The 24224-nt window shown below is 40.5% G+C and overlaps 1 protein-coding gene across 1 annotated transcript in view; it reads left to right on the top strand.

Annotated features, from left to right (window-relative positions):
• The window catches only part of TMPRSS15 (transmembrane serine protease 15), an 85393-nt gene extending 62016 nt beyond the window's left edge, over positions 1-23377 (top strand). The window contains exons 18-24 of the mRNA XM_043505736.1: positions 8020-8115; positions 12697-12746; positions 13079-13253; positions 16644-16825; positions 17115-17210; positions 20782-20921; positions 22481-23377. Coding sequence (XP_043361671.1) covers positions 8020-8115; positions 12697-12746; positions 13079-13253; positions 16644-16825; positions 17115-17210; positions 20782-20921; positions 22481-22636 — 895 coding nt within the window. The 3' untranslated portion in view covers positions 22637-23377. The remainder of the gene's footprint in view (positions 1-8019; positions 8116-12696; positions 12747-13078; positions 13254-16643; positions 16826-17114; positions 17211-20781; positions 20922-22480) is intronic.
• Positions 23378-24224: the final 847 nt, after the last annotated feature.

Below are 24224 nucleotides of genomic sequence, written 5' to 3' on the forward strand. Positions count from 1 at the left end.
AAGCAGTGCTAACTTCAGCTACATTAGAAAAACTGGGGAATAAGGGACAAAGGGGGGGAATAATTTCCTAAATGGAAGAAGCAGTCAGTTGAGAAATAAAATACTTATTTTTAAATGTTGAAAGGGATATTGTAAAGAAGGGGATATATAACAATGTAAACTCAATAGCGCAGCAGGGAGGGAAGAGAGGAGCCAGCAGCAGCTTCTCTTCTAAAGCAGGAACATCTTTTAAAAGAGTAAGCTTCAGCAATCAAGGTCCACAGGGAAATTTGGTTTCTGCCCACATCAACTTATTGCCTGAAGGAAAAAGACCAACCACCGATGAAAATAGAAAAGTCTGGCCTTCCCACAGTGGCAAAGAGGAGTAAGTCAGAGGACTGAGTGTTCTTACATGCAACTCCCTTGATAGTGACCTGAGAACAGTTTTTGTCTGGCATCAAACTTACAAGGGAAAAGAAGTTGAGCTCTTTCTTATCCCTCTGTGTGACTTAATCAACTTCCTCTGTCACCTTGCTGTTTGAGAAGTTGGTCTCCTGAACTCTATTCTTACTCTTTAAAGAGACCTACTGTAGCATAGTAAACTGAACTCGGGTAAACTCTGACCTCCCCGTCAAAGCTGTGTGGGTCCTGCTGCTGGGCAAATACTTCAGTAAAATGGCCTGGGCAGATTGAATAATAAAATCAAAGAAATTGGAGATGTATAAGACCTATTAGGTCATTTTGTCCATTCTCCCGCCAGTGCCAGATTGCTCCCTTCAGTATATTTTCTGTTACCTTGTCCAGTTTAGTTTTATGACAAAAGGGTATTCCCCCTACTTCCCTTGTGAAACTATTCCACAATCTATCATAATTCATGGCCTATGTTCTCCTTTTCTTTATTTCATCCAAGAAGAGGATCTGTTCAGTGCTGCTGCCATAAAATGGAGACACAAACAAAATTTGGCCTATGTAGCCCAGTGACTCTAAAATTAAATATGGCTTAAATCAGTGGTACCTGAGATTCTCTGTGTGGTAAAATCCTGAAGGCATTTGTCATAAACACACAGCTAAGGGAAGCATAAAATCCCTCCTTTACCTTTAATCAGTTCCATTAACCTCGTTGGCACCTGACCAGAAGGACCAAAGGAGAAAGAAGATACTTTCAAATCTGTGGCGGGGGGGGGATGTTTGGGCTCTTTCTCTGTTGGAGAGAACAACAGAGAGACCAAGCAAGTAATCCAGCTCCTACTGAATGATACATCTAAAATTACAGAAATAGTAAGTAATAGCAAGGAAATGTATTAGAGTATCTTTTATTTTAGCTTGTGAATTTTCCCTATGCTAAGAAGAAGCATTGTAACTTCTGTTTTTTGTAACTTTAAAGTATTGCCTAGAGGGGAATCCTCTTTTAAATCTTATTGCCCTGTAAAATTACCTTCCATCCTGATTTTACAGAGGTGCATCTTTTACTTTTTTCTTTGTAATAAATTTCTGTTTTTCAGAATCTTATTGGGGTTTTTAGTGTCCTAAAAACCCAAGAGTCTGGTCTGTGCTCACCTTGTTTACTCTCAAGCCTCCTCAGGAAAGGGGGTGAAGAGGCTTGGGGGATATTTTGGGGAAACAGGAACTTCAAGTGGTCCTTTTCCTAAATCTTTGTCTAACTCACTTGGTGGTGACAGCGATACCATTCCAGGATAAGGAAGGATTTGTGCCTTGGGGAAGTTTTTAACCTAAGCTGGTAGAGATAAGCTTAATGGGTCTTTCATGCAGGTCCCCACATCTGTACCCTAGAGTTCAGAGTGGGGAGGGAACCCTGACAGCATTGTTCTTTTAAACTTTCAACATTTACAGTGCAGTTTTATGGGCCGTATTTTAGCCTCACTTACACTGGGAGCAATTCTAGTGACAACATTGGCACATCACTGAATAACCAGCACTATTTCTTGCAGCAGGCTGGTTTTCAATGGATGTCACTCATCTAACTACTAAGTAAAATCTTAGCTTGTGAGATCTGACAAGAGTACAGCCTAATGTTCCTTTGTGATAAATAAGCAAACTACAGAAATCAACCTAATCAGGAGCCCTTAAAGAAAATATTCAGGGTCTTATTTTTCATCATTAGCTGAGGAAATCTGTTGTTTTTGCCTGAACAATCACTGCATTTGTGTACACATCAGGTATCTGGCTGTACAAATCATGGTGGCAATTTGCATGTACAATTACCTGATTGATGCATGCAAATATAATAATTGTATATGCATATTAGGCATACAATTTCACAGCAAACTTATCTTAAACAAACTCCATGTTAAGATTCTTATTTGTTCTTCTTCGAATAGCGCCTCTGTGGATGCTGCACTTCAGTGCGCTTGCACCCTGTCCCTTTGATCAGAGATTTTTGGTAGTAATGCCAATTTGGTCCACTCATGCACCCCACACATCCTCATGCCCCATGCAGGTGAACAGCTCTCAGTTCCTTCTCAACCACCTTTGGTCCAAGATGGAGTCAACTGTGTGCCTGTTCTCTAATATTTAGCTTTTTTCAGATTCCTTGTAATTCCTTACCTTATAGCGTTATAGTTGCTAGAACAATTTTCTTTTTGTTTTTTCTTTTTTTTCTTAAAGCCTTTTTATTCATAGAGATAGTTACATAGTTAGGAGATTTCCCTTTCTAGGGGTTAAATTTACATTAATTTTTCTCGAGAATGCCTGGGATTTGCCCAGGATTCAAGAGGTGCCTCTCCTGTCATGAGATTATTCCAATAAGTCACAGACTCTCCCAGTGACTCTGCTGTCTCATATCCCCAGCAAGTGGAGGATCTGTACTTCCTTCAAGGGGAGATCCCCCAAAAACAGAGAAATTAAGTTTAAACTCCTTATGATGGAGCAAGATTTACATCCAGCTTCAGATCTGGGAGACAGTCCCCCCTGTACATAGACCTCCCAGTACAGCTAGTGCCCCATCCACATCAATATCTCAGTCACCAGAGACCAGCAGACAGTACCAGTACCATGACACCGAGTACATTTATGGTGCCGAAGTCCTCATCTACATCTGCCTCTAAGCAAAAGTATGTGAGGAGGAAATCTCCAAGAAGTTATCAGTCACCACCTCACAAGAAGACTACAGAGACCTCAAGTCCTGAGAGGTCTTCTGTGCAAGATCTGAGTGAGGCCAGTACAGCAAAGGCAAAGAGGAGTCAGTCGTCTAAGACAGACTCAGTACAGAGTTCAGATACCCATACCCAGAGGAGCAGAGACAGGCTTGAAAAAACCAAGTCATCCCTGAACAACACTCACTACCAATAACCAGAAAGACTGCTCACCTATCTATGGTACCAAGGGAATCCCATGCCAAGTGCTTGGTGCCAGCTGCATTGTACTAAAGCCATTGTCCACAGTTTCCCACTTGTCCCAATCCTTGATACTGTCAGTACTGAAAGAATTCAAGTCCCTAAGGACCTGATAATATCTTCTGAGCCAGTATCTCCACTGTTAATAAGTGAAGGGAGTTTGGGGAGCACTGTAAGATAGGGATATGCTATTTTCCTCATTTTAAAGGTGGGGAACTAAGGCAACTTGCCCAGGGTTAAACAGGAAGTCTGTGCAAAAGCAGGAAATTGTACCAGGATCTCCCAAGTCCCAGTAAGCACCCTGGACCTTCCTTTCTTTGACTGTAAGCATTTAATCACAGTTTGGAAAACTTCCAATAAACTGCTTTCATCAATTGAGGTTCCAATATTAAATCCCAAATCCAGACTTTAAGATTCGGCCCATTGTGTTAAGAAATTAAATCATACAGGAAAGGAGTTTCGATTAGCAAAGGTAAGAGCAGACATATTTCTGAATGCTTATGGCTTTTTCCTTCATTTTAAATCATATTTTTTCTTTGTTGTTTCTAACTGCTGATCAGTACGTGACAGAACAATAGAATAATCTCATCAGAACAGTTCCCTGAAACCTTTCAGGGCACACATGACCTGCATCACCATGTATATGTTCTCTTGCATAATGGAAATAATGTTGCTATATAACTGAAATCCTGACTCTACTGAATGAAACATATTGTTACAATAATAGCTTTCCAATAAAGACATTTGATTTCCTTTTATCTTTACTGAAAAGGAAGAAAGAATACAGAAGATATTCATTGATTTTTAATGAGGTAGTGTTTTATTCAACAGATTACAATCCAGTACACATTTCATGCATAAATTCTTGGAATTTGCAGTTTTATGTCTTCCAACAAGATAATCTAAGAAACCTTTAGTCAACTAACTTACTGTAATTTGATAAATCAAGAGAAACTCTTGAGGGTTAACTCAGAGAAGCACGTTAAACTTGCTTTCAGGAATTGAGGGGCCTATTATCTTGAGGAGGTGTCAAAGACTAGAGAAAAAATGAGAGAAATCCAGAACAGTAATCCGGACAGCATTGCATTAGTCAAATAGAGGAGCAAGAGGTAGAAATAGTCAGTTCTCACTTCGCTGAAAAAAGAGCAAGAAATGTAGGAGAAGAAAAGCACTGAGTAGATAGTCAGAGGTCAGTGGGAGTTTTGACTTGAGTTAGAAAGGATTGCAGGTTTTTGCCCTATTACAGTATCTCTTTCAACCAATCAGATTTAAAATGTGTATTCAATTATAGGATCATGATATGAGACACTGCCTCCTCATACCTGGGGTGGCTGCAAACTAATTCTAGACCCAGAGGCCTGCACCAAAGACTGTCTGTGTTCTACCCTGGCCAGAGGGCCAGAGACCCTTATAAACTGTTACTTGCGGTCTATCCCAGACAGGAGGCTATGGGCTAAAGACTGTTTGTTCTTGGCCCTTCCCAGAGGGCAAGAGCTTCCCCCATAGACTATTGATTACGGTCTGCCTGTAATGAGGCAGAGTGAGGGACCACTACAATTGTTGGAGAATTCAGGCATCATCCCACCCCTGAAACAAAGGGACAAGCCAAGAAAAGCAGCATATCAAATACCTCCCATCTGCCGGATGATAGAATGGGGAACCTTCCAACCAGGAAGGATGGAGGTCAAGAAGCTCACAGAGTGGCTCACCAAGTGCCAACAGCAGCAGCATGTGGCACAGCTTGAACAGCAGCAGCAATGCCTGCAACAGCAACTGATTCAAGAGCTGGGGGTCCAAAACCAGCACCCAGAATGGCAGTGCTTGCAGCAGCCGGCTGTGTTGGTACTGACACCCAGAAGCTCCAATGTTGGGGGAGCAGTGACCCCGACTAACCCCATAGTGCTTGTGAGCCTGACAAAAATGGGTCCCAAAGGTGACCTGGAGGCCTTCCTCAGTTTCAGCTGAGTCTGGACCAGGGAATCTTGGGCATGTAAGCAGCCCCCAGGGCCAAGTGACGACCCTGTTAGATGTGGACGGAACTTGGATCTCCACCCTCGTGAACTCTGTGGACAGACTCTGGTATGTCGGGACCTTGTGAAGCTGCCAGACACATAGTATGCTGCTGCTGTTGGCAGAGTTACACAGATCGTTATCCTCAGGCCTGGGTCACCTTGACTGTGAGGGGGGATATGAGGATTATGATAGTGGATATGTCACCAAGGCTGGCCTAGCCCATCATCTTGGGTTGAGGCTGGAGCAGCTTCTTGGGGGTCCTGCGCACCATGAGCCTTGAGTCCTAACAGCCCCAGGGCATCTTTGTGGGAGAGGTCCTGGAAGGGACAGACTGAACACCCAGGAACCTCAACCCAAGCAACCAGTGATACCTCAAGGCCGACCAGGACCTTCCTGATGAAGGGGGTGATCGCAGGCCTCCCACTCATGGTGAACCCCCTGGTTTAGACTCAGACTTTAACTATGACTAGTAGGAGAACCCAGCCCTCAGATGGGCCTATGAGCAGTTGGCTCATGTTGATGGAAGATTATGGAACCCATCCCCAAGGAAATGCAGTATCCCCGCTTCTAGTTGACTGGCAACTGCCTCTAGTGAGTTGATCATTACTCCCAGACCCAGGACATCCAGATCCCCAATGCCACCATCAGGCCATCTTGCAGCTTTCCCTCACCATTCCCATTGCGGGACATCTGGGGCATGAGAAGACCTTAGCCCAGATCCTGACATGGTTCTTCTGGCCCAGGGTACACCAGGAAGTAAAAGATTTTTCTGACTTCTGTGTCAACTCACAGCCCCGTGAGGGGTACTGAAGGCTTCCCTTGTTCCTCTGCCGGTGATCGACACCCCCTATGAGAGCATCGCAATGGACCTGGTAGGACCCCTCCTGAAGAAAGTCATGGGGTTCCAATATATCCTGACCATCCTCAACTACACCACCTGGTTTGTGGAGGCAATCCCCCTCCAGAAAGTGACAGCGAAAACTGTGGTTACAGAATCTTTCCCCGGTGTCTCTCCCCCAGGAAGTCCTGACAGACCAAGGTACCAATTTCACCTCACAACTGTTCCAACAGGTCTGTGACCTGTTATGAATAAAAAAGCTCCAAATGTCCATGTATCACCCGCAGACTGATGGGTTAGTAGAGCAGTTTATCGAACTCTTAAAGAGAGGATGTTGAAGTTTCCGCCAGAAGATCTTTGCCACTGGAACCAGTTTATCCCTCCCCTATTACTAGCCATTAGAGAAATTCCCCAGTCCTTGAGAAAGCTGAAGATATCAGGGAGGTTGCACAGAGTGTAAATCAGGGCAGAATTTTGATTCAGTGTATTTGGTATAATTCATTATTATGTTCCTGCAAATGCCTGTGAGGCCAAGTAACTGCTAGGATGGAATTTTTCAGGTACATGAATATGTCATTACAGTAAAACAATCTGAAACAATGCTACTGTACTGTACTGTACTGTACTGAACATTGGGTGCGTAATAAGGGTGTATTCCCTTTCCAGATTGCTTTTTAGGCAAGTTGGTTTGAATGGATTTGTAATTAGGAACAGACCCACGTTACTAAGATTGCCTCTTGAATTGAATCCAGAGTTAACCTTCTGCCAAACGTAGGGGGTTTAGTGTTCACAGCCCAATGATCTAGGCCATTATACCACTTTTACACTAGCCCAGCTCTGTTAAATTCAATAATGTGCAACTGGCATGGAACTGATGCAACAGTGGAGAATCACACCCACTGGGTTCTGGTTCAGCTCATTAAAGAAACTGGCTCAGGACGCAGAAGTTCAGATCAGAATTCACCATCAGTTTGGGGGGATTTGAGTTTCATACCCAGAGATATAGTTCTCTCCCAACTGCATACATAAGTACTGTAGAATTGCTTCACCACTGCCTTTGCATCTTGGGGTAGCCACTTTTCCCAATGCAAAATGCATGTAAGATGCTCCCATATTAGAATGGCCGTATATTATTCTGACATTGCACAGATGTGATAATTAAACAAAGTGTGAGTCAATGGAGAATAAATGCAATTCTTTTCTGCTCAGCTGAAATTCTCAAGCTGGCTAGGTTTTTGTATGCCATTCTGAAGTCAGGTTTAAAAACATTGAGGTTTTTTTAGGAAAAAAAATTCTAACCACCAAGACATACACACTAGCCTCCCAAGTAACTTGACAATCATATTGTACTTGTTTTTGTTCATTCCTGTCCCCCCTGTCTGGGTAGTTGTCTTTTCTGTTCTTAATTTAGAGCTAGGCTCTGCCATTTTCACATTAAGTAATATCTTATTTCACAAATAGCTCCATCAAGGCCTTTGACTTTAAACTCTTCTCTATAGAGAATGCACCTCTATTTGTTCTGTAAAGCCCAGTGTACGTAATACTGTTTTCCCCCCAAAGTACAGAACTGTGCTACACAAGTTTCAATTGACTATTGTTGAACATTGCATAATAAAATTTAACTCTCTATCTTTTAAAAATGGCAGTGCAGTACCTTTGAGTGGTGGCATTGTTTCTGTTCTTTTTCCTTTAGATTTCAAACCTCAAAAAATCTTTGAATAAATACCCACTATTCTAGGAACCAGTATTACCAGACATAATCATTTTTAAAATGTTATTCAGTCAGAGAAACACAATGAGTATCTTAAAAATGTCTCATTTTTCCCCTCCTCCTAGAAATATGAATACATCTTCAGCGATGTTATCCACTGGAAATGGGCCATTTGTAAAAATCACCAAAGCAGCTAACCAGAGCCTAATACTTATACCAAGGTAGGCATCAATGCATCTTTCTCACATTAAGGATCAAATTGATTATAGTGGTAAATAAAAATAAATATAATAATAAATGTCTTGTTCTACTTTACTTTAGTTGAGATCCAGTGTGGTCTAGTATATAAGGCACTGCCCTGGGTGCCAGGAGACCTAGATTCTATTCCATCTCTGCCATTGACTTTCTGTGTGACCTGGAGCAAGTCATTTTATGTCTCTGTTTCCCCTGCCATGTGTTGTGTATTGTAAGCTTTTGGGGCAGGGACTGTCTCTATCTGTTTGTATGTTACAATCTTGGTTACAGCATCTAGGTACTACTGTGATTACAATAATAAATAGTACTATTCTTGCATAGCATTTGTATCGTAGATCTCAAAGTTTTTACATTAAGTATCATTAACCCCATTTTACAGATGGAGAATAAGGGGTCCAGAGAAGTGAGGTGACTTGGCCAGTATCATCAGTCATTGATGGCAAGAATAGAAGAACCCAGATCTCTTAACCCAGTCCAGTGTCCTATCCTGTAGCCCACACTGCTTTTCATATTAAATATAAAATGTTAGGAAAATACTGAAAACTGGATATTTGGGAACAGTCCATAACAAGAACAGAGAGCAATACAAATGTAATAGCCAGCTAGAAAAAAAAAAAGCATGTCCTTCTCTTCCTGGTTGGATATGTTTTAAGGCAAGTGGTAGTAACAAAAATAAAATGAGGCCTGTATAGTTCTTCTGGCTTTGTCTCCATATCTTTCTTACAGAAATCAGCTTGTTAAGTGAGGAGTTGTTCAGAATCATATGCTAGCCCCTAATCTCTTTTACCCTATATCATATCTGATGTGACTTTGAAGGATTCCTATGGGTTTGGAATAACTGGGAGCTTTTCTTGACTATAGACCCTGAATTTAATGGTTTTAAAGAATTATGTTCACAAGAGATGCCAGTGCTTTAGGCACACCTATAAAAGGAGAGGTGCTTGCCATTGACTAGCAAGACAGTTTACACTTCAGTTAAAACAATGCCTTAAAGGAGCTAAGAAAGCTTAGTAGTCCTATCACATTAACAGTTACATTTTCCTGGAACCTTGATGAATGCACTGACACAGAAAATCACCATATAATTGCTCAGTAGCGTAGACTGGATTGAAGATGGGATGCATCAATAGTCTTCTAGGCTTCACTTATGAGCCATATTGCACAGTAGTAAAGCTATAGAGAATATTTAATTTGCTGCAGAGTTTTCTTTTTCCCTGCTGGGAGCTGATTGATACATTTTCTGTTCTAATTCTATTCTGTTAATACCAAATATTTATCAGTCTCACTGGTGGTGGAAAAAAAATCTTAGAGTAATGGAGGATCATTAAAAGCTATTTTTCTTTTTTTAATAAAATGTATGTCTAAACAAGCATTGCCGTGAGAGATCTTAAAGAGCAGCCTATGATTTAAAGGTGTCTTCTATTACTATCAGTTAGACACTAAAGAATGAGGAGAGCAAGAGGAAAAGGAAGAAGACCGTTCATCTTTATTGCATTCATATTGCAGAAAGAGATTTCTTTTCTGTTTATCATCTGAACTCCTGATAAGGGTCACTTTATTGTGGTGATACCATTATACCCTCATGTAGTTTCACAGAAGTTGTAATGTTACAGAATGAGAGGAGGATTAGACAGTGTTTTTCTTTTAGTACAATAAACTACTAATAATAAAAGTCAACTGATAATCTATACATGAAGGCCAGACCCCACACTGTATTTAGTCCTTACTCAGTCAAAACTCCCTTTGAAGGTCATAGGAGTTTTGACTGATTAAGGATAGTAAACTATGACCCAGAGATGAAACCCCTGTTCACATCCGGGACACACAGGGAACTTATTTACTGACAGAAGGATAACATATGCATTGGGCCAGATCCTAGCCCTAGAAGTATTGGTGGGGCTTAATACTAAGCAGCTCTGTGGCATGGCAGGCTCCACAGCCAGAGATGGGTTAGGGATTTGGGGGGGCCCTGAGCAAGTGGGGGCCCCTCTCCATCCCCTTCCTCCTGCAGTTCCCCCTCCCCCAATGCTCCTGCCAGGAAATGGGGTCAGGGCTTGAGGGCTTGCCCCCCCACAAACTCCTGGCGGGAAGCTGAGTCAGGGTTCCAGGGCTTCCCCCATTGCCCAGCTGGAGCACTGGGAGGGCAGGAAGAGCAGTGCAAGCAGCCATCAAAGTCATCCACCACCGCAGGAATTGCTGCCAGCCCAACTTCTATATACAGTGTGACAAGTGGGCCTTTTGGAGGTCACACAGGGGAAGCAGTCAGCATGCACCAGGCTTCCCTGACATTTCAATGGGAGAGGAGGGGAATTAGAAGTGGGCAAATAATTGATTTATTTGGTTCATTGGCAGCTCTGAAACATTGAAAAACAATTTTGGTTTGAATCAAACCAAAATCAAAATTCTGAAAAATTTTGGCAAATTGAAAATGTCAAGAGATGTTTCATTTTGTGTCAAACAGAACATTTCATTTGACCAAAAATAAAATATATTGTTTCCTTTCCAGACACTTTTAAAAATAATAGCAAAGGAAATGAACGACTGGATTCACCAAATGTGGGCATGAGGGGAAGGGAAAGAGCTGGTGCTGCCTATCTTATAACCTTTATCCCAGTGATTAGGGTGCTTACACAGGATGTGGGAGACCCAGGTTCGTTCTCCCCCTCTGCCAGATGTAAAAAAGGGATTTGAACGCAGGTCTCCAACATTGCAGGAGTGTAACCCTAGCCACTGGACTGTAGTGTATGCCGCCGTGGGGCTGTTTCAGTCTCTCCTATTGAAGCGGTTCTATTGGTTAGGGCACTTTTCTGCAATGTGGGAGACCCAAATTCAAATCCCTTCTCCATATCAGGTACGGTGGGGCAATTGGATTCAGCTGAATGCTCTAAACACTGGCTAAAAGTTATTAGGGTGGTGGCACTGCCTTCTCTCTGTCCATTTTGCGAAATGCACCAAATCCCAAATAATAGTTTTTGCCAAAAGCATTTGGCAAATTTGTTTCAAAATCAGGAATACTTTCAAGCTGGTCCAAACTGCAAACTGGTTTTGGCTAATAAACCATTCAACTGAAAATTTTCATCCAGCTCTAAGGGGAATGGAACCTCCTCAGCTACCCTGCTGGCATCCATAGGAATGACAAATGGGGATGAACAGCCCAAAGCCAGTCTCCAGACTGACAGCTCCCACATGAAGTAAAGGTGGAGGCCCACTAGCTTGAAGTCCCTCTGATCACGGCAATCAGAGGGTATCAGCAGTGTAAGAAATACCTCAGTGAGTTGCCACTCCTACCCATAGTTCCCTGCTGTAGCTTAAAGAGTGGGAGATGCTAGATGTTGTATCACCATCATAGAAGGCATGGGTCCAGTCCAGATGAGCTAATGTTCTATCCCACCTCCTGCTGGACCTGCATAAGGAGTGGGCTGCATTAGTTCCTTCACCCTCTGCAGCTCCATGGAATCCATGTAAGGCATTTTAGTAGAGATGGAGCTCCTATGCAAAAGTTCCCAGTTACTGTGCAATCCTGCTGGGAGCAGGTGTGTGTTCCCTGCCCTACCCCTTTCTGTGCCATGTTATTCATCTTCCCTGCCAGATGGCCCAATGTGCAACTGGTTTACAAGGGCTTATGAGTTTTCAATGGGAGTTTGAGTAAAGACTGAAGAATTTGGTTTCAATGGTGTAAACCACATCCTTGGGGTTATATGTAAGACTGAAAATAGGAGATGTTTGCAATGTGAAAACTATACAGTGATTCTGGATTACAATATGAGAGTGTATGTTATTGTATAATAGGGAAATGTTGATAGCTACATTTATACAATCATGCTATATTACTCTGTATACATTTAAAAAACAAACTGTGCATTAAACTAGTCTTGCAGTGACATTCTTTCCCAGTATATTTTTGTATATATCAAATTTAATTGGTGGCACAGGCACTGTCCCCAGTGTTCAGATTCATTACAAGCTATGAAGATAATCTTAAAACCTCTGGGTGTCAGAAATGCTTGAGTAGTTTTGATCTGTGGCCTTGTGCTCTTCAGGCTTCTGGCTTTATGTCTCTTCTAAATAATTCCTAGGCCTTTACATGTGACTATATATATTCTACAGTGCAGTGTTATCTCCATGAAAGCTACACTGATATCAGACTAATATATATATATATATTAATTCTTTGGTTACACTGATCTCTAGTGGCAAGTTCCTGAAAACACCTAAGAAGGCAGCAAAAAATCCATATTGAATTCAGTTTGTATTGGATTCAGAATTTTAGCAGATGATATTTCCCCCCTAAAGATTAAGCTACTTTTATTTCTATAATACGCTGTTTTTAATCAAATGTTCAGCAAAGGAGAAATTATGTGCATAATATCCATTTAAGCATTGGGTAGTACAGCCAAATTACTGCATATTAACACCATGGTTTTCCTTTAGAATAAGGAAACAAAACAGAAGTTTTGTAGTGATTCTAAACTGCACTTAAACATACTCATGTAATGTCACCTGGCCTGCAGATACCTGTGTTTTTAACAACTTTGCTTTCATTCTAGCAAACAGTGTCTCAGTAATCTGGTGATTCATCTGCAATGCAACAATAAACGTAAGTAAATATTTCATAAGAAACTTCAACTTTAAAAATCAAATTATTAGGTCCATAAACTTCATGTATATTGTTTGAAAGATTTTGGCAGTGAAATAGAAACTGTATTTTCATATAAACCATGAAGCAGGAACATTTGCAATCTTCAGTTGTTTGCATACAATGGGTATAAACAAAAAGAAGATCCAACACCCCCTCCTCCCACGTCCCCCAACCCCCCTGAACTTTAGGGAAGATCAGATCCAATTCCAGACTGGAACTTTGTATCTTGGGCACATCTTGAAATACTGCATAAATTAATTTCAGACCTCCCCTCCTCTTTCAAATTCCAGCTTGTGGAAAACGATTCATAACTCAGGAGATCAGTGGAAGGATTGTAGGTGGAAGTGATGCCAAAAAAGGAGCTTGGCCTTGGGTAGTCTCACTGTTTTTTAATGAAAGACCTACATGTGGAGCTTCCCTCATCAGTGATGAATGGCTAGTCTCAGCAGCGCACTGTGTATATGGGTAATGTTTATTTTCTCCTTAAGTTAATACATATACCATGTTGACACTCCCAAAATGTTCATGTATAATGATGGAAAGATGCTTGTTCATAAAGCTGGGTTACAGAATGGCCCTAACCTGTCAATCAGATATGCATGAGGCAACACTGCTAGCCACGTAGGGTATGTATACACAGTGATAAAAGACCTGCAGCATTGGTCTGCTCACTTGGGGTCACAGGGCTCAGGCTGCGGGGCTATAAAATTTCAGTGTAGGCATTCAGCCTTGGGCTGTAGCACAGACTCTGAGACCCCGCAAGGGAAGAAGGTCTCAGAGCCTAGGCTCCAGCCCAAGCCTGAAAGTCTGCACTGAAATTTTTAGACCCTCAACCTGGGCCCTGCTGACATGGGCTCTGCGACTTGGTACTGCAGGTTTTTTATTGCAATGTAAACAAACCCATAGAGTCCCATTGAAGTCAATAGGAACCACATATTCACAGGGATCTCCCCTTATGGATCCTATGAAAGAGAATAGATGTGGTTGCCTTTGATAGCAGGGAACTGAACTCATTGACCCAGGAGGTACTTCCAATCCTATATTGTAATGTTCTGATGGATCTGATTGCAGCATCAGGGCTTACATTTATGCTTTTAATAATATTCTGTTATTTTTGCCTCAGTAAAATGACTTTTTCATGCTAGAATAATGTTGTTTTGCCAAATTAATTGTTTATTTTCAAAGTTGAAAAAGAATTATTCAGTGATTCGAAGGCCCATCAGATAAATGATTCAGATTAGGTACTTGAAAATCATACCCAATAACAAAACTGTTCAAATGGAGAATAGCCAGAGTCAATAGAAAATATGAGGAAAAATTAATGTAGGGGACTTGAGACAGTTCTGTAGTATTTTTCAAACATGTAATCTCTCTTTCTCTGTCTCTCCTATCCCCCAATGTATAATATTGTGGTGAAAACGCATATACAGCAGGGACCCAGTTTTATAAAAATGACATTACCACTGAAGTCTGCACCAGACTAGGGAAAAACCTGAAATTAGTGATAGGTACAGTTAACAACCCAGCTCATTATTTAATTATTATGTACTGAATTATTCATTCTCCTAATAAGAGATGGAGTCCAGCTCACAGCTCCAGGAGTTTTTAGTAGCCCCACATTTTAATGACTCCAGTAAGGAGTCACTTAAATCAAGAGACACGTTTTTGAAAATAGAAGGTAGTATACATTAAATATATGATACCTCATCAAGCATTTGCAGTTTATCTGTAATTAGTTGGGTGTCTGCATTACTCACTCAGAGCTTTCCCAATGGTGTGAGAGTAAAGAATGACATATCTCATAAAGGTAAATTTAGTATTGCCTGTGTAATTATGACTCTCTGCCATACACTGAGAGACTGATCAAGATTTACACTACTCTATACAATTGGAATGAATTTCATTTGTCTGAATAGATGTGTTAATCAACTCAAGTAATCTCTATGGTGCACTACTCAGAATGTGAGGAGATGAGGTATATTTTAAAATATTTCCTACAATATGTTACCATTATGTCTACAATTAAAGTGCTGTAGAGGTGACCAAGAATAGGAAAACATAGTGTTTAAAAAACCATGGAAGAGGTATCACTAATGTAAGTAAGTAAAATCCATTTATTTATGTCTGAATATTGGTGACATGGCAGAATTTACTGAAGCCTTCTCTATCCATTGCTACCTATGAACACTTAGCAGATGACTTCCCAATAATCTGCTACACACCATCTATTCATCTCCTCAATTATCATACCCTTTTACAGTGACTTGCCACCATTCCTTCTGTGATAACTGTCTCAAAGTTATTTCCATCTCTGTGCCTGATGTGACCAAAGTACATAAGTTTGTGCCTGTTGATTTCTGACAACAGAGTCTGCTTCTCTCCAGCAATGTTCCAAACATAAACATGCCTCATCTTTTCCATCCAGGAGATATGCAAAAGTCTTTGCCAGCACCACATTTCAAAGGCTTCAGTTTTCTTCTTGTCAGAAGCCTTAATTTCCCACAGTTCACATCCATAGGTTGCTATTGAGAAAATAAAGTTTTTCACCAGCTGAAACTTTGTATGTTTTAAGATTCTACGGGTTTTTTTCCAAATTTTTGTTAGGGGGTCATTACAGAGCAAACCATTCCTACATTTCTTCCAATTTCTTTAGAACAGCCTCCTTGGTTGGATATGTATGTATATATGTATATATATATATGTATCCCAGATAACTGAAATAATTTACTACCTCTACATCTTGAACATTAATTGAGGTGTTTGCTTGCATCTTGTTTTTGTTAATCATGTAGATGTACATGAATTTTATTTTCACCATATTCAGAGATAGTCTGTATTCATCACTGTTTTTTTACAGACACCAATATTTGTTGCATTTCAATCACTATAGAGACTGAAGGAAATCTGGGTGCTCAGCTTCAACCAGGATCATAAGTATTTATATTGTTTGTAAATCAGTTCATTCAGTGGACATTTGATGATTCAAAACAACTTCAGCCATAAAGCAGGTCTCTAACTAAAGTACATCCGATACAGCTCAGCAATAAATACAGATTGTAGGAACAAACTTGTCATATTTTTTTTCATTTAAATGCTGATTTTCTAGATTTTTTTTTCAGCTGTAGGTTAAAAAAAATTAAAAATTAGATTTCTAATGGTATGTGTACTCTGCAATCAGGTATGATTGCAGCATGTCTAGACATACCTGAGCTAACTTTGATCTAGCTAGCTTGAGTAACAATAGCTGTGAAGGTGCGGCAGAATGGGTCTAGTCTTGTCCACCCCAAACCCTGGATACATACTCAAGAAGCCACTGTCCATGCTACAGTGGTTTCACTGCTATTGTAACTTGAGCTAGCTTTGAGCTAGCTTAATTAAAGCTAGTTTAGGTATGTCTATATGTGATGCAATCACACCTCCCAGTTGCAGTGTAGATATCCTCAGTCTACCATCCCCATGGTATTTCATGCTCATAATTTTCTATCTGCGGGATGATAATTAATTGCATGGGAATTTTTAATTTCAGCTGTTTAAAGGGTCATAATAATTATTCTTCAATAATTGTACTATTGTCCAAGCAACTCTGTATAAATGTATTATTGGCTTAATACCAAAAATTTACTGACAATTCTGTGATACTAAACTTTAGGCCACTAGTGCTGTCAGAAAACTGTAGGCAATTTCAAATGACAATATGCTACTCCACTTAATCTGAAAAAATATACAAAGTGTGTATGTATATGTGTGTATATATATTCTTGAGGGGATTAAAGATTAATACAAATTATACATGGCAAATTGTTCAAGTCCTTCATTTGATCAAAAATAATTATGAATATTCATTGCAATCTCTAGGAGGAATTTAATACCATCTCAGTGGAAAGGAGTGCTTGGCTTGCATACCACTTTGAATCTCACATATCCTCAAACAGTAATTCAAAAGATCGATCAAATTGTCATAAATCCTCATTATAACAAGCGCACAAAAAATAGTGACATTGCTATGATGCATCTTCAATTCAAAGTGAATTATACAGGTAGGATTGTTGATCTTCTCTTATACATTTATTTACTCTGTATGAATTAATTTGAGCTAGCTCCAAGTGGACTAGTCAACCTGACTTTACTCAGTAATGACAGGTTTATGGGATACTTGGACTTGTCCTTATAAATTAGATATAATCTTGGGAAAACCAATCCTGCGCTTGTTGGACATTTTGCTTGAGCAAGGAAGAGAGTGTTTGGATCAATGTGCATTTTGGTAACTGACATCACAAAAACCAGAATATTGGAAACAAGTTGAAAATAATTATTTCTCTTTCACAGATTACATACAGCCTCTTTGCTTACCAGAAGCAAGTCAACAGTTTTTGCCAGGAATTAATTGCTCTATTGCTGGCTGGGGTAGAACTACAAATCAAGGTGAGTCACCACACTTTTAAAAATACCACACAAAATAATGAAGAAAAATTTGTTTGATGTCAGAGATGTATTTTTACTTTACGTTTTAAAGACTTCAAGTGATGGGAAATCTATCACATCGCTTGGGAAGTTGTTCCAATGGCTAATTTCCCTCCCTGTTAACAAAGTATGTCTTATTTCCAGTTTGATTTCCATTATCATGTTTCTGATTGTGTGCACACAATAGAAATCAATGTGAGCTGCCTGTACATATTTGTGGGTGGGATTTGTATATAATAGTAATATCTGCCTCTTAAATAACATCTTTCATCAGTATTTCTCAAAGCAGTTTACAAAGGAAGTGTTGTTATAATAATTTTGCAAGTGGGGAAACTGAGTCACAGAGTGACGAGAAGACTTGCACAGTATCACCCAGCAGTTGAATGGCAAAGCCACAGCTAGAACTAAGGTATCCTGAGTACCAGTCCAGTCCTCTCTTTATTCAGCTACCTTCTGTGACATTAAAGATCTCTAAAAAGGTCATATACTATCACTGATTTTTTGACATTCACTATAATGGAGTACTCTTCATATGGAAAAAAATGTCCATCATTTCTTTGTTTTTGTAGATTTAAGGCTGAAATCCTGCTTTTCACTTCATTCCATCTTGCCTAAGCAACAGAGGATGCAGAGAGAGATAAAATTCAGATTCAGATTTTGAACATTCCTGCCTTCAGGAGCATTTGGATGCAAGAAGTTGGTTATAATCCTTCTCTGGATATGAGTCAGCAGTGTGCCCTTGTTGCCAAGAAGGCCAATGGCATTTTGGGATGTATAAGTAGGGGCATAGCGAGCAGATCGAGGGACGTGATCGTTCCCCTCTATTCGACACTGGTGAGGCCTCATCTGGAGTACTGTGTCCAGTTTTGGGCCCCACACTACAGGAAGGATGTGGATAAATTGGAAAGAGTACAACGAAGGGCAACAAAAATGATTAGGGGTCTAGAGCACATGACTTATGAGGAGAGGCTGAGGGAGCTGGGATTGTTTAGTCTGCAGAAGAGAAGAATGAGGGGGGATTTGATAGCTGCTTTCAACTACCTGAAAGGGGGTTTCAAAGAGGATGGCTCTAGACTGTTCTCAATGGTAGCAGATGACAGAACGAGGAGTAATGGTCTCAAGTTGCAATGGGGGAGGTTTAGATTGGATATTAGGAAAAACTTTTTCACTAAGAGGGTGGTGAAACACTGGAATGAGTTACCTAGGGAGGTGGTAGAATCTCCTTCCTTAGAGGTTTTTAAGGTCAGGCTTGACAAAGCCCTGGCTGGGATGATTTAACTGGGACTTGGTCCTGCTTTGAGCAGGGGGTTGGACTAGATGACCTTCTGGGGTCCCTTCCAACCCTGATATTCTATGATTCTATGATTCTATGATTCTAGACGAAGGCCATTTTCATAAAATCTGATTGTTCAGTTTGGATGAGCACCAGGCAGTTCATATGCCATACCACAAGCTCGTCAGAAGTGGGGGAAAGAAAAGGGGATGTCTGCTGTTGAGAAACTTCAGCGGAGGAGCTGTTTATCTAATTTTTTTAAAATTAAAAACATATTTAGGCTCATTTTAGACAAAATGCTGAAATTTAGGCCCAGTGTTAACATTTCCAGGGTTGCTGCCTGTTCTTAACAAAGATCCCATATTGTCATGGCCGGGTTGTGGGCAGCCAGACCTAGTAGTCAGAGCCAGAGTCACTAGTCAGGGTCAGGAGACAAACTGGAGGTCAGAACCATGAATCACATGACAGGAAATCAAGCCAGAGGAGGAGCAGAAGCAGGAGGGGACAAAGTCCAGAACAGGGTGGAGCCCAGCTGTTTCCTGTGCCTGTTGCTGGACCAGCAGGCCAATCAGCTGCTCCGGGATGCCACCAAAAGTACTGCAAGGGCAGAGCTTCAAACTGGGGCTGGGCTTCTTGGATCCCAGGTAAGCAAGCCTTAGCAGGCTGCCAGATGGAGGGTTGGAGTATGGCTGTTCCTATAAACCAGGGATCGGCACCCTTTGGCACGCGGCCCACCAGGGTAAGCCCCCTGGCGGGCCAGGCCAGTTTGTTTACCTGCTGCGTCCGCAGGTTCACTGATCGCAGCTCGGACTGGCTGCAGTTCGCCGCTCCAGGCCAATGGGGGCTGCAGGAAGCGGCCGCCAGGACATCCCTCGGTCCACGCTGCTTCCCGCACCCCCCATTGGCCTAGGACGTCAAACTGTGGCCAGTGGGAGCCGCGATCAGCTGACCCTGCGGATGCGGCAGGTAAACAAACTGGCCTGGCCACCAGGGGGCTTACCCTGGCGGACCGCGTGCCAAAGGTTGCCAGTCCCGGCTATGAACCTTGGAAACCCAGGTTTATGACTTGTGGGCCATGACACATACATGCTGCCATGCCCAATCCAACCACATGAATGACAGAGAATTCTCACATACATGTTTTCGGTGGCTAACATTTTAAAATGTCCCAAATGATTATTTTAAAATTTAAAATTTGCCAAAATTTCAGCCTGCAACCGATTTTTATGTTCCTTACATAAACCCACCCAAAAGAAAAATTAAATAAAAAATTTAAAAATGAGCACACTTTGAAATGTATTTATACTGTACTTCATAATAAAGCAGATTTCTACTTTTCAAAGATTGTTATTGCAGATGGAGCCAAATTCTGTCCTGAGACAAAGGAGGTCGTACAGGGGAATCTGATGGCAGAATGTGGCTCATAGGATATTATTATTACTGGTAAAGATGCATACAGAGGAAAGATGCAGCTTGACTGTTAGAGCCTAGACTGAATTTCCAGGGCTGAGAATTTACATTTTCATTTGTAAATCAAGCCTATGGATCTGATGTCACAGAGCAATAAACATGGAATAACTCTGCCATTTTTGCTGAGCTACTTTCAGAGTACAATTGCACCATAAAACTGTGGTTAATAATTAATAACATACATTAGTGTAAGGGGTTAAAATGACCAACTGAAAATCATACAATGTACTCAAAGAATCTGGATAGTCAAAGCCACATTTAATTAATCCTTATATCCATGCATAATAATATTCATTTATTTTAATGGTCTTCATTAAGTTATTTGAAAAACAAAATTTAGTTGTGATTCCTATTATAAAAGCTCAGGATGTCATTCACTACTGTTTACTCAAGAATAATTCCAATGAGTGAGGAGTAAAGAGGGCCTAGTGCACAGCACACTGGACTGGGACTCAGGAGACCGGTATTCAAATCCTAGTTCAGCCTTATTTCAATTTGTGATCTTGGGCAAGGCACATAATATACCCAACCTCAGTTCCCCATCTGTAAAATAGAGTTAATATATTCTACCTCACAGAGGATAAAATCGATTAATGATAGTGAGCCAGGGCCTTTTAAGTTCTGAGATACATTTTAGTGAGGTATAAACTGAAGTAATGACGTGGCAACCCAGGCCCTCGATAGTGCTGTGTAATGAGAGTGAAATTTCTGAATCACTAAGAATAATGGCTGTAGTTTGTTCAATGCATTTTGATCAATTTGGTTGTGTATACTCTGTATTTTGATCAGGTTCCACTGCAAACATATTGCAAGAAGCAGAGGTCCCTCTTATAACAAATGAGAAATGCCAACAACAGATGCCAGAATATAATATTACAAAGAATATGATGTGTGCAGGCTATGATGAAGGAGGAATAGATTCCTGTCAGGTAAGTAAAAACAACCCATTTGTATTGCTAATAGTATATTCCTTCTAATTACTGAACAGCTCAGTGGTTGGTCCTCTGATCATTAAAAACTAGCTACTCGCTGTCAGAATATAATTTCTACTCAGAGCCTTACATATTTCATACTGTAACAAGATACATGCTTCAAAGATTACAAGCTCATATATTTCAAGGTCAGAAGGAACCTTTCTGATATTAAAAAAACCCACTACAGAGTGATATGGGGTTTTGGAAGTGCCACATGTGGAACTTCACACAGTTTCTGGTCAGCAATCTCCTCAGGAGGAAGAGATGTTTGTGGGTGGAAATGTGAGGTGTGAAGCTTAAATACTAAGCTGATACAAGCCTAAGAAAGACTTTGGATGGATGGAGAGCAGCAAGGGGGCATTATCTTCAAGCATTAAGACCCCATGGATCCTCAAGAAATGGAAGCTCCAACAACTTGCAGGGGATGCCCTTCTCTGTGACAAGACAACACTGTTAGAATCATGAATCGTAGAATATCAGGGTTGGAAGGGACCTCAGGAGGTCATCTAGTCCAACCCCCTGCTCAAAGCAGGACCAATCCCCAACTAAATTGCTCTCATGATCTTCCTGCCCTCTAGCAGCATAGCTTCCTAAGGAGCCATTGTCCACCCCAGCTCAGCCTACAATGCACTCCCCCTCTATGGGAAAGCAGGCAGCACTGAATTCTGCGTCTAGCTTCCACTTAGTTCTGCTTCTAGCGGCATGAAGTCTTTGTTTTTGCTGACTGTTTTCATCACATTCTAATGGGAGCATGCTACGTAATGTGGTTCTCACTGGATCTACACTGTGCTGCTTCTGGCTTGTGCCCCATAACTGCAAGATTAGACCAAATGAAGTTGCCTTTAGGGAGTTATAGCAGACTCCCAGAAAAAAGGAGGTCATACTGCATTGGCTCCACTTCACATTCCTTAAGCTTGTGAGGCTTTCCATACCTGTTTTGCTTTTATTTGTTTCCCCTTATGCCCCACTGAAGAGGGAAGAGCAAGGCCTTAATACTATACAGAGTGCAACAAATCAGTGTTGTAATCAGTGATCAAAGAACCATGAATTAGGAAGGATATAGCAAGTACAGACAGCCTGTAGGTTGCTGACAGAGTGAGAGAGCTTCTGCAGCTGCTCTTCAGCCTTTGAGAGAGAGAGAGATTTTATTCCCCCAGACCTTTTTCAGAAGTCCCCAGTGCAAACCCCACCTATACAGGATTTGTGCAGGGTAAGAGGATATAACCTAAAGTTGATAAGTAAAACAATTAATGCAAAGAGTTCTACTATGCTTCATGGCTGATACAGTTCATGACTAACAGGTGTCTAAGAGCTTAAGATCGCACATTATGTTAAAAAATTTAGTAAATAGTGTTCTCTTTTGAGTATTTCTTCAGATAGATCCCCTTCTGGGCACATCAGGAGCATGTGCACCAAAATTGGGATACACACACAGACAAAACAGCTTGAAGATCCAAAGTTACTTTAAGATAAAGAGCAGTTCTTTTTTTAACTCTTGAATTTCAATATTGCAGGGAGATTCAGGAGGGTCCCTGATGACTCAAGACAATAACAGGTGGCTTTTGGCAGGTGTGACATCCTTTGGCTATCAATGTGCATTGCCCCAGCGTCCTGGAGTGTACGTTCGAGTCACACAATTTGTGGACTGGATAAAACAATTCATACATTAACTTGATTTAAAAAACAAAAATAGAATGTAAAGGCAAATACTAAGCAAGATTATAATATACCATAGCATTCAAAGCTACTGGTGAGAGAAACTGAATAAAATCCTGTAATTCAAAATGAGATTTAGACATAACCAAACTTTTGGGAGGAAAACATTAAATATTAAAAAACTCTATCATATCAGAAAACAATATTTCAAAACAGCAGTTGTCTCTTTTTGCCACTGGTTCTTACCACTTTACATTGACAGCTCTACAAGATATGGTTTTACTGTTTGTCCACCTTACAGACATATTATTTAACAAATACCAATGCCCAGTACATTATGGAAAGCTGCACAAAGATTTAGAAGGAATAAAATCTGTGATTTGTGAAGGACGCTATTTATTGAGTAACATCTATATAAATTATTAATCCCAGGCCAAACATTTAAACAGTTTTTCAGGGTTTTTATGCTTTCCTTCCCAATATTCATTCCCATTTCAATGCATAGGGAATGTTGTTTCATAATCCCCATACATCAAAATGGGGCTGTACCCTAACTGTTTGTGAGATCATGAGAGATCCTTTGTTCCTATTACGAACAGTTCTGGAATATGTTTTATACATGGAGATGGTGTGCAAATCAATCTAGCTGCTTTGTAATGGATAAACTGACCTGGAGCCAATTTTTTTTCCCTGGTGTCACTGTTTTGGAATTAATGAAGTTACACCAGGGATGAACAGAGTACTGTTTTTTATGATTATTTCTGGCAAACATCCTAGAAATTACTGCTAAGCTATCTAATTATAGATAGACAGTTGTGCACACAAAAAACAAACTCTTCTGTTATAAACTGTAATGCTCTTAAAAGCATCTAACAACAAGCATCCTCAGACAATTTTGCAAGGAAAATAAACATGCCACTCCAGTTGCTGCTTAGTATATCACATGTTTACTTTCAGTCATCGATACAAGGGACTTTAAAATAATGTTTTGGATTGTTTTGTTTTAACAATTAGGGTGAATCACCCACTAGAGGACTTCAATTGTGTAAAATATTAAACAGTCTGACTGCTTTAATTTCTTGGGTTCTTTTCCAAATAAGATTTTTTTAAATGTAAACAAATAACTGTGTATTCACAATTTATGTATGTTTGTATCTAATGATGTAATCATTCTAGTACAATATGACATGTTCCATTTGTTTCTGCTTAGTGCCTGCTATAGAACAATTAAAATCTAATTAATTCCATGGTATTACATAAAAGTCCAAAAGAATTGTAATTATTTATATAGACACATGTAATGATGCCCATTGCCTAGGTGCCTTCCATCACTGAGTACAGCTATTAACTAGGGCAATCAAATCTTCAGAATAAGAGTCTCATAAACCTCATCCCTCTCTCCCCCAACTCCTTGCTATTAACCTGAAGTAACACTAGGCCTTACTCGGTCTGGCCTTATACTGTGCCTGGAATCTTGCCAGACAATCAACCTGATTCTCTGTTGCCCCCACCTTGTGACATCATTTATGCCAGTCTAAAGTGCTGCCATTCTGATTTGACTGTAGCAGACCACAAAAGGAAGGTGTGAGAGGTGTGGGCTCT

This window comes from Dermochelys coriacea, chromosome 1 (genome assembly GCF_009764565.3).
Source record: "Dermochelys coriacea isolate rDerCor1 chromosome 1, rDerCor1.pri.v4, whole genome shotgun sequence".
Taxonomy (NCBI): Eukaryota; Metazoa; Chordata; order Testudines; family Dermochelyidae; genus Dermochelys; species Dermochelys coriacea.